The sequence below is a fragment of the Coloeus monedula genome, assembly GCF_965178545.1.
Source record: "Coloeus monedula genome assembly, chromosome: 5".
Lineage (NCBI taxonomy): Eukaryota > Metazoa > Chordata > Aves > Passeriformes > Corvidae > Coloeus > Coloeus monedula.
Window position 1 is genome coordinate 34,935,387 of NC_138785.1, and position 13,430 is coordinate 34,948,816.

Below are 13,430 nucleotides of genomic sequence, written 5' to 3' on the forward strand. Positions count from 1 at the left end.
GCTGTCTGGCTGTTAGTGATCTTTTTTGGTTTTTATTTTGTATAAAGTGAAAAAAGCAGCAGTAGTAGTAATCATCATCATCATCCTCATTAAAAAAAAAAAACACCCACACTCTTACTAGTGATGAATTGCTAGTACCCTCTTCAATTCTCTGTGAAGCAAATTGGTTTAAATCAGTAAGCCAGGCAGCTCAGCAGACACATTTAACTTGTAACCGTGTCAAGAAAATACATCAGAGTAAAACTCACAGAAGAACTTACGAGGATAACCATTCTGTAAGGACCAGCTGAAGATGACTTTTTAATTTGTCCCTTGGACAAATGCAGATGTTCAGACCTGTATTGCACCTTAGTATCACTTGAAACAAATACCTCACCCAAAGCTCATTGAAGTCAAAGGGAAGCTTTTCATTAAACTTGCCGTGTTTTAGGTGAAGCTTTAAGGCTCTTACTTCAGCACCTGTCTAATTATTTGCATGTCAGCATGGTGACTGATAATAAGTCAAAGCTTAATTGAAGAGCCTCAAACATTACAGTCATAATAATAATAATGGAAATAAAAATCAGAGAAGATAATCCAGTACTATCGCTTACATCTCTTAATTATACAACTTTTACTAGTCCTAAAGAGAAAGAAATGAAGACTTTTCCATATATATCTTCAAGTATAGTACAATGAGAAGCTTGTAGGCAACAGTGAGAGGCTATAAAGCTAAATAAGGATACAAATTGGGTTACCCAGTGTCTCCTGTCGCTGAATGTCTCTGGTGGCTCATCACCAAGAGAAAGTTTACTCTAGATATGTAAACTAAGCTGACATTTAGATTACATAAATTAAAATTGTAAAAACAGCATTAAATGAAAAGGGCTAAATAACTATGCAACAACTACATTTTCAACTTCTCTATTGCCTGAAACACCTTCACATTTCCAGTCATATTTCTACAAGTCCTATATGGCCTCTCACCCATATGTTCAAGCACACATCGAAGAGGATCTTTCAAGGACGTTTTTTCACAGACAGCTTTTATTAAGAAACAATATAAACAGCATAATAAAAACTTCATAGCTTGGGAGAGGCTGGAGCAGGAGGGGGAAGATTGCAAAGGGAAAAACAGCAGCACAGTGTCAGCGTGGATATGAGCCAAGAGGGAAAAGGAGGGCTTTGTTGATCAGGTTACTCCTCCTGCCATAAATAAACCTTCTCCATGTTGTGCAGAAGTGGAAGCAAATGGACTTGTGTGCAGTGGGGGGTGCAATGAAAAGCTGTTATTTTTCAATTGTGCCAAAACTGTTTTGTTTCCTTTGTCTCAAAAAACAATTTAGATTAATCCAAGGTAAAGAGTCTTAAAATATATATATTCAGAGTAATTTATAAAGGTCCATATTATTTTTCTGGAAATGGGAGCAGAGAACCGGTTTATCATACATACTTCTTTGACCACCACTTTGCTCAAAAAAACCATTTACCTGTCAGTCTGTTGGCCCCCCAAGCAAATAAATATCTGAGTCTCCCTTTGGGTCTTTTTGTGTATATCTGACAGGAGGCATCAAGGCTTCATCTAGACCATCTGCTTTTTGTCTCTCTTCCAAACTCTATTTCCCTGTATATCTGAAATGTTGCGTAACTGGTGGCAAGTTAGTTAACCATGCAGAGCATCTCCTGTACAGCAGTTTCAAACATGTTTTCATCTGGGGCAAATATCTTGTAACTAAGCTTGCCTATGATAAATAACCAGATCATCAATTCAGCTATTTAGAAAACACAAAGTACAGTGTGTGCTGTCAGTTTTGCTGCCATGAGCTGGATGTTCTGTATGGACATATTTCCTACACAGGCTTTGAAAATTATGTACTTCTAAATTTTGAGAAATTTGCCTATGAGAAACTTGCCGGAAGACCATTTTAATGAAAGAAACTATTTAAAGCACAGTCCTGAATAGAGTTGAATTTTATCATATACTCAGGCACTTTACAAAATCAGAGTACAAACTTCTGCAGCTTCCTCAGAAAGCAGCTACCAAAGGGATGAAATATGAAGTGAGAGCAGAGGCACCATGGAAGATGGAGGAAGGGAGGCAGTAGCCACCAGGCCTAGTGCTGCCCTGGAAGATGGCAGTCCTCCCACTTAGCAGCCTGTATACACAACTGAGGGAAAGACATTTTGGTAATGCATAGCACCAGAATACTGCAGGTGTGAATGCCCTTGGCTTGCTGCCAGAGGAGGCTAGGAAAGCTGAAGTTAATATTTGTGAACGCACTCATGAATATTTGAGATATCGACTTCAATTAGACCATTAACACTGTTTTGCATGGGCAGAAATACAGAATAGAAGTAATTTTATAGAAGTAATAACCTGACCACAGGTTAATTAAAGTGTAAAAGCCAAAGCTGATCACATTTTTTCATCTTATATGTTATATTCACACATTTAAATTCTGCAAAGCCTGGATAGAAGAACTTTCTTTCACGTTAACTTAAGTAATGGCTTGGCTATTTAGTAATGACTCAGGGAAGCAGATACCACATACTAAAGAACACAAGAATGTAAAGGGCATGGTAGATCTTGGAGTTGTATATATCCCTCAACTGAGAAATGACTGTCAACAAAATTTATCATTTGGTTGTAATTATTATTCCTCTCCCTTTTCCACTCAACTGAATGAATTTAATCTGTTGCAGGCAGAGATGTTACTTAAGTTCGTGTTTCCTACTGTTTTGTATGCTTTAAAAACAAGAATATAGAAAATCTCCTTATTGTCTTCATTCTCTATGCACTGCTTTGGTAAACTCTTTGATACGAAGAAGTAGGAAGGAAAGCTTTAAAATGAAGCACTATCAGGCCCAGAAAAAAAAAAAAAAATCCAGAGAAGAATCCAGAAAAAAAGATCAAACAACTATATGCCATTAATTTATTTCTGTAAAAAGCTAATATCCAAAATCTGATTTTTAGGAAAGAGTGTGAGCTGCCAGCCAGCAATGCAGTTTTATTCAGTAGAATGCCTAGGCAAATGGTTAACTTTAAGAAAATTCTCAGTTTCATTGATCTGAGAATGTTTCTCTGAGGTCAAAATGAGAATTTGATATACAAGCCTGGATTGAAACACATACTGATTTACAGTCTGAATATGAATCAGCATCAAATTTTCCCTTTAGGATCCATTAATAATAGCTGGTACTGTAGTACAAGACCACAGAGTCAGAATATATGAGCCCTTAACCCTTCACACCTTCATCAGTGATGAGATGCAGTCAGCATCAGCTCAAGTCCCTTGGGCACTCTGTCATGTTGATTTATTTTCCCGGTTTAAATCTTTTCTCTTTATGTGGTCATAAAGACAGTGTTGACTAGATACATATAGATATATAGCTTTTAATTTTCAGTTCTGTACTAGCCTACCAATAACAGGTTTTATTGTCAATTTATCACTTCCTTTCTTATTATCCTTTTTTTAATGTTGACGTGAAAGTTGTGAATTACTGTACATAGTAACAATGACACAACCATTTTTTTAAAAAGAAAGCAAAATGGGAATACAGACGCATTTATTAACATGATATACAAATATGCTGGTTTATTTAGATTATGCAGAAACTTTAAATGTTTGTGGCTGATCAAAGTGATGTCTAAGATGCTGAAATAACTGACAAATGAAGTAAATACTGATGTTTATTAAATAGTCATATTTGTCATTTAAGGCTGGGGATATGACATGAAATGTATGACACATAAATAATAAGATACATTATAGATCACTCACTGTTCTGTTTTTCTGTCAGTAAAACTTTTCTACCAGTCTGAAAGAATAAAAGGGATCTTCAGGCTTTTGAGACAGGAATCAGTCTGTGCTGAAGTGTGGGACGCTTGACAAAACAGCACGTAGAAGAAATAAATATCAAACGAGAATGATTGAAAAATTATAGTGAAACACAAAACCTGTCAGCTTATCCTGTAAAGAAATTTAGCATATAGAGGATGAGAAGCCATGCTGGAGCTCTGAAAATGAAAAAGAGGATCAGTGCTGTAGCTGGCTGTCAGGAGGGGAAAGTCTTCTGCAGCTTTTGAGACTCAAACTCCAGCATCAAGTCATGAAACCAAAGACAAAAATACTGCTCTCAGTAGATCTGATCTACGCCCTGCAGATATTAGGTCAGCACCTCAGAGAGACTACTTTTATCTGTCCTCATAACAAATTCTTCAGAAGAGCAATGATTTTGCCTCTGAAATTCTCCAAATGCATTTTCCTGCAGAACAGTCTTTACACTGTGTTCATTTCCACTGTCATTACAGGCAGTGTGCCCTATGCTATTTGTGTGACGATGCACTAACCTGTGTCCTTAGCAGAGGCTCAGAAAGGCTTCTTGCAGGGAAGTGAGGAAACATAAGAAGCCTGATCCTAGGACAGCAGTGCAGAGGAAAAATTGTTTCTGAGCTTAACAAGGATGAGCAGAAGGAATGCTCCTGTCTATCAGGTGCTGGTGGGCAAAAAAAAACCCTGACATGCATTTTCAGGAGATACTATAACACAGTGTCAGATGGGCTGCATGATTTGAGACTGTACCTCAAGCAGGAGAAATGTTGACATAGGAAGAATTATGTTGCTATTCCACTGGAGACCTCCAAAACTTAGGACACACCTGGTTCAGGTCCCTGAGCACCAGCAGGCTCCTCTAAAGTTGCTCTACACCTACTCTGTATAAGCACCTAATTCAGCTTGATCAAACATTTCCGGCAAACTAACTGTAAAGTTTCTCAAATGACTGAATTTTCTTTTTGCACTACATTGAAAGAAAGTGCTTTAAAAAAAAAACGGGAAAAAAGCCATAAAATTCACAGTGACTTTTTGTAATGGGAAAACCCACTGTGACATTATTAATAAAAAACCCCCATGGCTGTTTTTGTACATTGTATCTCATTGTGAAAATACACATCCTTTGAAATATGAAAATTGTTGCAAAGTGAGAGGGAAATAATTTTGGGAAACCCTTGTCAAATTATTAACAACACATTCCATGGAGAAGGACAAATAAAAAGGAAATCTCATCAAATACAAAAGGCCAAAGCTCTAAAAGAACCTTTTGTCTTATAATTAATTTTCTACATTCTGTCTCTGTTCGCAAGCACAGAAAGCTCCTTTTAAATTAAATTATCTTCCAGTAGAGCAATACATGGAATTATAATGCACAAGAACACATTGCTACTTTAATATTCTACGCTATTTATAAGACAGCACAAGGCACAGTTTTTCACTTTTAAATGCTGGCAACCCAAATAATTTTAATTTCTTAGGCATTTATCTATGTCAAATTTAGAACATATTAAATTCACTGTAACATTCTGAGATACTTTTGCTTAGAAATATATCAGATCAGATTTCCACTTATGCTGCATTTACATTTATATCCATTTTAAAGACCCTCTTGTCTGCCTGAATGATTTAAAGTGACCTTGCTGAAAGAAAGTACGGTCTATATTGTATTTTAAAAAGCTGATTATTCAAAAAGACATTGATGATATAGCAAAGTACACTGTATGACACAGAACCTCAGCTGGCTGATATTGTTGCAATTTCATTTACGGTAGTGAAGTTATATGGTTTCCCTCAACTGGGATCTAGTCATGAATATTTTGGGTAATTAGAGGATATATATTTTAAGCAGTAACAGAGGTCTATTGTGTATATTTGGCAAATGTTTCCACACTTCAGCCGACTGTGGGAACTGTGAGCTTGGAAGCTAAACTTACCAATTATACCCGAATTATATCCGTATCCTTCTTTTAAATTTTGCGGGTCTTGATTAAACCATCCATTTTCTTGGAGATTATCCAGGTTTATGCCATTGCATCTGAACACAAAATATTATGAGGCTATGCATAATTTATATAGATCAGCACTAATTACTATTAGCTCAATCTTACTTTTTTAATACCAGACCTGAATTTCTCTGTCACCTGTGAGGATGGAATTGCACCTTGTCCAGATAGCAAACAGTCCCATCTCCCTCTAGATTCTGGACATAAGTCTCAAGGAGAATTTACGTGGTTCATAGGCTTGGAACAGATGGTGCATTTCATCCCAGCAACAGTTAACTTCTGTCACTGATGGCAGATGAAAATGGGGTTTGGATTTTTTAAATTAAAAAGCCTGTGTTATTAAAACCAGCTGTAATCATTTGGGACTGGAGGCCCATTTATATTTTCATTTGCTGTGCTGAAACATCAGTTATCCCATTGTGCTCTGTGGAATTACTGTAGGGTTTTATTCTTGTAAATGAGAACAGAATTTCTTTCTTAATCCTCTTTTTGAAACTAAGTGATTACAGCCTAAATTGCCTCTGTGAATGAGACAATTGTATGTACCCATTTAAACATATTCTACAGGTTACACAGAATTCCTTTTTTTTTTTTTTTTTTTGCATACCTACACTGGTTTTACAGGATTTTAATGTTGATCAAAAGATGAATTAAAAAAAAAAAAAAAAGAAGTCCTCTTCAAATCAGAATTTCCTAATTTTATTCTTTGGTGGATATCTTCTGTAATGACAGTGTCCCTGTGGTTCATATTGTTTCTAATGGTCTTAAATGGACACTCCTGAAAACTACTTCTTTGGAAAAAAACCCAATAAATAAACCTTTGTGCTAAAGCACAGAACTGTACAAAGAAAACAGAACAAAAATGGCTGATGAAAACCATAGGTAGTAGCAGGTCTGACTATGTCTTATAATAAAATTCAGATATAACTTCTGTGAACATTAAAGCAGTAGAAGGGGCAAAAATGCACAGCACATAATTTCAAAGTGACAACAATCAAAGTTCCTTGGAAAAGGAAGAAAAACATTACCCTTTTTGTACTTGTTATGTAATTGTGCTTGTCCTTGGACACACTTCACCTGCAATCACACTTCTTGCAGTTTGGTGTAGAATTTTTTATTACTTCTTTATATTTTTTCATCATCATCACTATTTATTTTTTTAAATATGACGGGGCTTGCCTGCTTCAAAGAGGTTTTTGAAACATCTGTGTGCATGGTGGACATGGCTATAGTCTCATAATCCTCCTCACGGGAGTGGAAGTGGCAAAAATGAAAAAAAAACTGCAGGTCCCTTTGGAAGTTCTTATTGAGAAACCCGTAGAAGATGGGATTCACACAGGTAGAGATCATGGCAGTGAGGTGGCAAATCAGGAACAACAGGTTGTGGCTGCAGGTAGCAACAGGCAGAATTTCATGATTCCAATCAAACACGATATTGAAGATGGTGAGAGGCAGCCAGCAAACTGCAAATGCAACCACTATTGATATCAGCATGATGTTGATCCTTTTGGTTTCAGAGGATCTGTACTTACTGTCTCTCATCTTGTCCATCATGTTGTTCCTTTTTTTTAACCGTATGTATATCTGCAGGAAATTCAACAAAGAGAAACACATGGGATCAATTAACCTACCACTGTCATCTTTGCAAGGATAAACAGACATCAGATAGAAAGAAGTACATATTGCAAGAAGGTTCTATCTTACCTTCAAGTAGCAAATAAATATAAAACAAAGTGGTCCAAAGTACTGAATCACCAAAAGCGTTGTGGTATAAGAAAGCCTGGCAGTGTCCAAGGGGAACAGGTCCAAGCACACATATTTGTCCTTATATTCCTCAAATGTTACATTTCTGAAGGGCTCATCTGTTAATACGTGGTAGATCAGGAAAGGCAAAGAGGAAGCTGTGGCTAAAATCCATATGGCAGCAATCCCCATGTAGGCATGTCTGTTGTTTGGCCTCCAGCCGCGGGGATTGATGATCAGCTGATGGCGCTCAATAGCAATGAGGACTAAAGAAAAGACCGAGACAGTGATGGAGGCACATTGCACAAAAGGGTTCAACTTGCACATGGCCTCCCCAAAAATCCAGTGGTCCATTAAAGTGTACACAAAGGTAAAGGGAAGACACATGATAGTCACTAGGAGATCAGAAAACGACAGGTTGACAATGAGGATGTTGGTAACATTGCGCATCTCCTTTTGTTTCAAAATAATGACAATCAAGGCCAGATTCCCAGAGACTCCCAGAATTATCACAGTCCCGTAAGCCAAGGCCAAAGTGAAGACCATGGCCAAAGGCACATGGCAATCTTCGTCCTCAAACTGCAAGATCTGTGAGTTCATCTCCGAAAAATTCAGGTGGCCAGAAATATTTCCCAGTGGGGCGAGAACCGAGGTATTCATGTTGTTTCCAACTCGCCGTCGACCTTCACCACCTCCGCGTTCATCCAGACCGCTCCGAGTGCAGAACGCGCCCTTCAGCCCCGCAGCGCAGCCCGGGCCGAGCCCGCTCCTCAGTGCCGCATCTCCCTCGCACCACCTGGGGAGAAGGGAAGCAGCAGCGCCGGTCACCGCCGGTCCCGCGCCGCCGCCGGGCTCCCGCCGCTCCGAGCGGCTGCGGGGCTGCGGCAAGGAGGCAGCAGGCAGGACCGAGGCGCAGGACGGCAAGCGGGGACACGAGCCCTGCCCGGCCCGTTCCCGCCGGCACAAGTCGCACGAAATAGCGAGCCGGGAGGCAATTTCAGCCTTCCACCAGCGTAGCCTCCACTTTATGTTTTACATCTCCTTTTCACAAGTTTAATCTGCAAACGTCTGCTTTTTCGAACTGCTCTAAGTGAAATTATATCCAGGCATCACATGGGGGGGGGGAAGCCCATCTGACTAGTGTGACGGGTGGAAAAATGACTCAATTGCTGCTTTTTTTTTTTTTTTTCCGTAATGCATACACGATGTTGAGCGGCCAAGTGCCCTCAGCAGCACTGGCACTGAGTCAAAGGTAAATCAGGAACTCTGAACACCTTAATCTTAGCTAGCAGGGCTGTGCAGCACAGGAAGAAGAAAACAAGACAAAAAATGGCAAATTTTAAACACCGCAGAAAATTTCTTTAGCCATGCAAGGGAAATAGGCATTCTTAAATAACCACCCCTTTGCAAGGCCTTGGATTTTAAAAATCTGAAACTCAAGCATATGTGTTCAGAAGGCAAAATAAAAAAACAAAATCAAATTAATTGATAAACAATTAAAAACAATTAATCAATAACCTGACACCTTTACTTCCACTTGCCATTAGTGGCACTGAATCTGGGCATCATTAGTGGCGCTGCATTCCACACTGAACCTGGAACTTTCTCTCTGCCCACTCCCATGAGCTAAATTTATTGCTCACTTAACCTTAGGTTATGGTAATGAAAGTAATGCCACTTAAAATTCACACAAGCGGCTTTCAAACTCAACTTTATATGGCCTTTATCACTAAAGCTGTAAAAACATTGCCCACTAAAATGTACTTCATTAAAAGTTACCCTGAATAGGTGAGCTTTTGTTCTTAAATGATACTCGATATAAATCCCTGTACCATGTAAGTCTCTGGAGAAGAATTGTCTTTGTCTCTTACTGGTGACACCCTCTTACTACAGACACCCTTTTAAGCAGCCGCATGCTGGGGACCAGAGCGGGGGCTGCCTCTTCCCTAGGGCAGAGCCATCGCGTGAGGGCTGGGCTTGCAGCTCCAGCTCCTCCTGAGGGTCAGCCAAAGGATGACCATGCCAATGCTATGCCTTCTCACTGCTGAGAGAAGGAGGAGCTCACCTCAGCTGGCTCTGCTGGCTCTTTCTAATCACCACAAGGCTACATGAAACTGCGACAGGCAATGTAGCTTGCCTCTGAGTGATATTTTACTGTGAGAGTTAATAGCAAGGATTTCAGACAAAAGGCATCTCTGTCGGAGGTTTGACTACTCTGATTTTCAAGCTAGCTCGGTATGCACCTGAGTATTCCCTCTCAGACCTTCTGCCTCTGCTAACTAAAGTTATCAGATCTCCTAGTCCACCAAATCTGTTTTAGGGTCCAATAAAGAAATTTCCGCCCCTAAGGTCCCTTGAAGTATCACTTCTGTGATGCCAGAAGTAGGTACCTTACCCAAAGGAAAAGTGTGTGGGTGATATGGAGAGCCAGGGCTCCTCAATTCACACAGTGTAACTTTGTCATAGTCTGAAAATCAACATCTGGATTTAATCATGAACTCCACCATCACTTGTATGGCACGAGGTGGGCACTCCAGCCCTGTGACTTGATGGAATGATGGCAGGAGCAGGCAAGGAGCCATGTCCTGCAAGGAGGAACTGGGCGGGTTCTTTCACCAGCCGGGACCAAACTGCCCCCAGCCAGAAGGTGTCCAGGGTTTTGTGCTCTTGGTTTTTCTACTCCCTTAGCCAAGCTCTGCTCTTGCTTATTTATTAAGTATCAAACTCAAAACCAGAAAATGTTACTGCTCCTTCTTCCCTCATCTTTCCCATAGCAGAGATGCAACCTATGAGCATATCTAGGAACCAGCTCAGAAACAGCACTGCTGGCAAGTGACAAGGTGTCCTTCTTTCCCATCCATCTGCAAAACGGACCAGACAACAGGGGGGCATGAAGTTCAATCTCCTGAACAGTTGCACTGTTCCTTGTCTCCTAAACCCCCAGCTCCAAGTCAGGAAGGAAATCCCTCCCCACTCTGAGTGCTGGCTTGGGGTGGGGAAAGCCCATAGCTCTGCAGAACCCTCTGGGTGATTTCACAGTCTCCCCTACCAAGCACATCCTCCCGACTCTCTGTGCGAAATTTGGTTGAAAGTTTAGCACCAAGAGACAGAAAGGGTGAAATAATGTGCTGGGAGGTGAATGGAAATGCGCAGTAAAACTATCGGAGCTGTTCAAAAGAGAGCACAAAATGCTGTCAGCCCAAGCTGATGGTTGACCCAGCTGCTCAGAAGTTCTACCTGGAGCCTAACCCTCCCTTGGATTTTGTCACCTGCACCTAACACAGCAAGCAAACACCAGCCTAACTGGCACACAACCACCCAGAGTCATGAAAAAGCAGCCACAGGAGAAACTCACCTTGCAACTGCTCTGCCTGTCTTTGGTCTGCTCAGGGGCTGGCCCAGGACGCTGGACGGAGAAGGATCAGGGAAAGGAGAAGGATCCTTTCGTATTTCTCCAGTCAGATCCTAAAGATCGGTGAGGAAGGCTGGAGACTCCCCCTTAAAGCTGAACTCCACCTTACCCCAGTATCACATGATGGTGCTCTACGGAGTAGATCCTGAAAATCACACTGCAAGCTCATCACCTTTAAACTGCACATCTGGGGGTGGGTTGCCTAGTAATTCCGAAAGAAATGCAATTAAATATTGAAACAAAAGAGGGGGGCTGGGGGAGAGCGCAGGGAAAAGCTCAGTAAGGGAGACAGTTTCAAATCGGTCTGCGTGTTTCATTTTGTCTGCAAGTTATTGCCATCTTGTGGCCAAACTAAAGATGGAAATAGAAACTGTTGAAAAGGGGACGAGAAAGAGATGTTAAGCATTAAGGGTAAGTTACAAAGTTTGGGTTTGGCTTTTTAAACCAGTACAGCTATCTTCTGAACTGCATTTATCATGAATAGCTATGACCGGAACAATAAGAAATGTCAAGTTGCTGAAACACCTTGCTGTCTCACTCACAAAGAGCACTGCACTGATCTACTTCAATGGGCATAAAAGACAGTAAGTTGGGAAGTCTACGAGAAGTGACCCAGATAAACGTAAGCAACACTTTGAAAATGCCTTGACAAAACCTGCAGACTTTAATAGGAGTTTAGATTTCTTGGAAAACAGAAGTTCCCTATTACTTCCAAGGTTCCAGATTAAATTTTCCTGGGTAAGGAGTTGCATGCTCTTACATTCTTACCTTCACGCGTGCACTTACTACGTGACAACACTGTTGTGTCATGAAAAACTCTCAACTGAGAAACCAGGTTAATTATAGCTAAAAAATCAGTTGCACATAGTAAATGATTGTAACATTTTTTGTAGAAGGAGCCGCACAGGAAGATTTCAGAACCCAGAATGAGGCTGATGTTTACACTGTATTTGCAGGAGCTCAGCTCAACTGCACTGTAGTTGCAGTCCTTGGTGTAAGAAAGAAAACAGCAGGCACACTGCAAGGTTGCTATTAACCAGTAGCTGTGGTGCTGCTGACATTTTAAGAGCAGCAGCCAGAAGGGAAGTACAGGCTGTGTGTAATGCCTCTTAAGAACTTCAGTCCTATGTGGGTCATTAGCATGCATCTGTCTTCAACTGAGCAGAGCAAAGGTAGGTACACTCAGGCAGGGATCCAAGCTGAAGGTCTCATAAAGAGCATATTTCTGTCTGAAGCAGTGACAGTCTTGGACATGTACAACTGAGACCTCTCAACGCTATGGATGTGAAATGATTCATCCACACTACAAAATTAAAAAAAAAAAAAAAAAAAGAGTTGTCCAATATAGATATTTTTAAGGGAAATAGATGTATTGCTAGGCAGAGAAAAAGCCTTTTTTTGTAATGCAAGGGTGTTCCCACTACTTCCCTGTAATGTTGTTACCCATATGATCAAGACGGCTATTAAAAAAATTAAAATAAGCATTCTGTGATACAGAATTGTTGTATCCAAGGTATCCAACAGGTATCCAAGGCAGAGATACATTTTTAGGACCAGTTCAGAATAAGAGACTTGAGTTTACATAGCAAGTTGGGAGCTGCAGGGGTGGCTTCTGTGAGAAGACTACACTCATGTTGAACAGAACCATTTTCATCTGACTCCAAAATGGACCCACTGCTGGCCAGGGCAGAGATTCCCCCTGCCTCCACTGCCTGTGGTGAGAACTATGGTGGCACAAGTTGCTCCCCTGCAGCCCATGCAGAACCATGGTGCAGCAGATATCCATGCTGTGGTCCACGGAGAGGACACAGGAGCAGTCTGTTCCTGAAGGACTGCAACCCATGGGAAGGACCCATGCTGGAGCAGGGGAACATCATGAGGAGGGAGGAGCAGAGACAACGTGTGGTGAGCTGACCAGAACTCCCATTCCCTGTCCCCCTGCACCACTCAGAGGGGTGGGAATATAGAACAGTTGGAAGGCAAGAGTGATGTTGAGCCTGGGAAGACAGGGATGTAGGAAGTTGTGAATTTTCCTTTGTTTCTCACCATCCTATTCTATTTTAAATAGAGTAATGTACCACAGAGCCATTCATTTACTATCCTAGCAAAATGCCAAATTTTCAGAAATTTCTGAATTTTCAGATACATATGATCTTCTTTCTCCTTGTTTTTGTCATTAGTCATGAGGATCTCCATCTCAGCAGCAAAAGAAGTGATTCATAATACTTCATTCTATAATGGTTAATACGTACGTGAATTTCAAACTTTAGCAAAGCAAACCTCACAATGCCCCTGTTATACCATAAAAATATAATGACTACCTATAAAAGACTGAAAATAGAGCCTAGGTGTCACTCATTGACCCAAACTCACAGTGATAACAACAAATATTCATAGGATTATTCACACTGCAGAGAGATGCAAGGTCGGGCTTTGAACAGTGCAGTGGAGCAATGGAAA

At 40.6% G+C, this 13,430-nt stretch overlaps 1 protein-coding gene across 1 annotated transcript; it reads right to left on the bottom strand.

Annotated features, from left to right (window-relative positions):
- Positions 1 to 6,940: 6,940 nt before the first annotated feature.
- On the bottom strand, positions 6,941 to 8,227 carry NPY1R (neuropeptide Y receptor Y1; the record flags this gene model as incomplete). The annotated part of the gene is made up of 2 exons (XM_082281427.1): positions 7,520 to 8,227; positions 6,941 to 7,399 (listed from the first exon to the last, which is right to left on the bottom strand). Exons 1-2 carry the CDS (start codon positions 8,216 to 8,218, stop codon positions 6,941 to 6,943), a joined length of 1,158 nt encoding a protein of 385 aa, XP_082137553.1. The 5' UTR covers positions 8,219 to 8,227.
- Between the last annotated feature and the right edge of the window lie 5,203 nt (positions 8,228 to 13,430).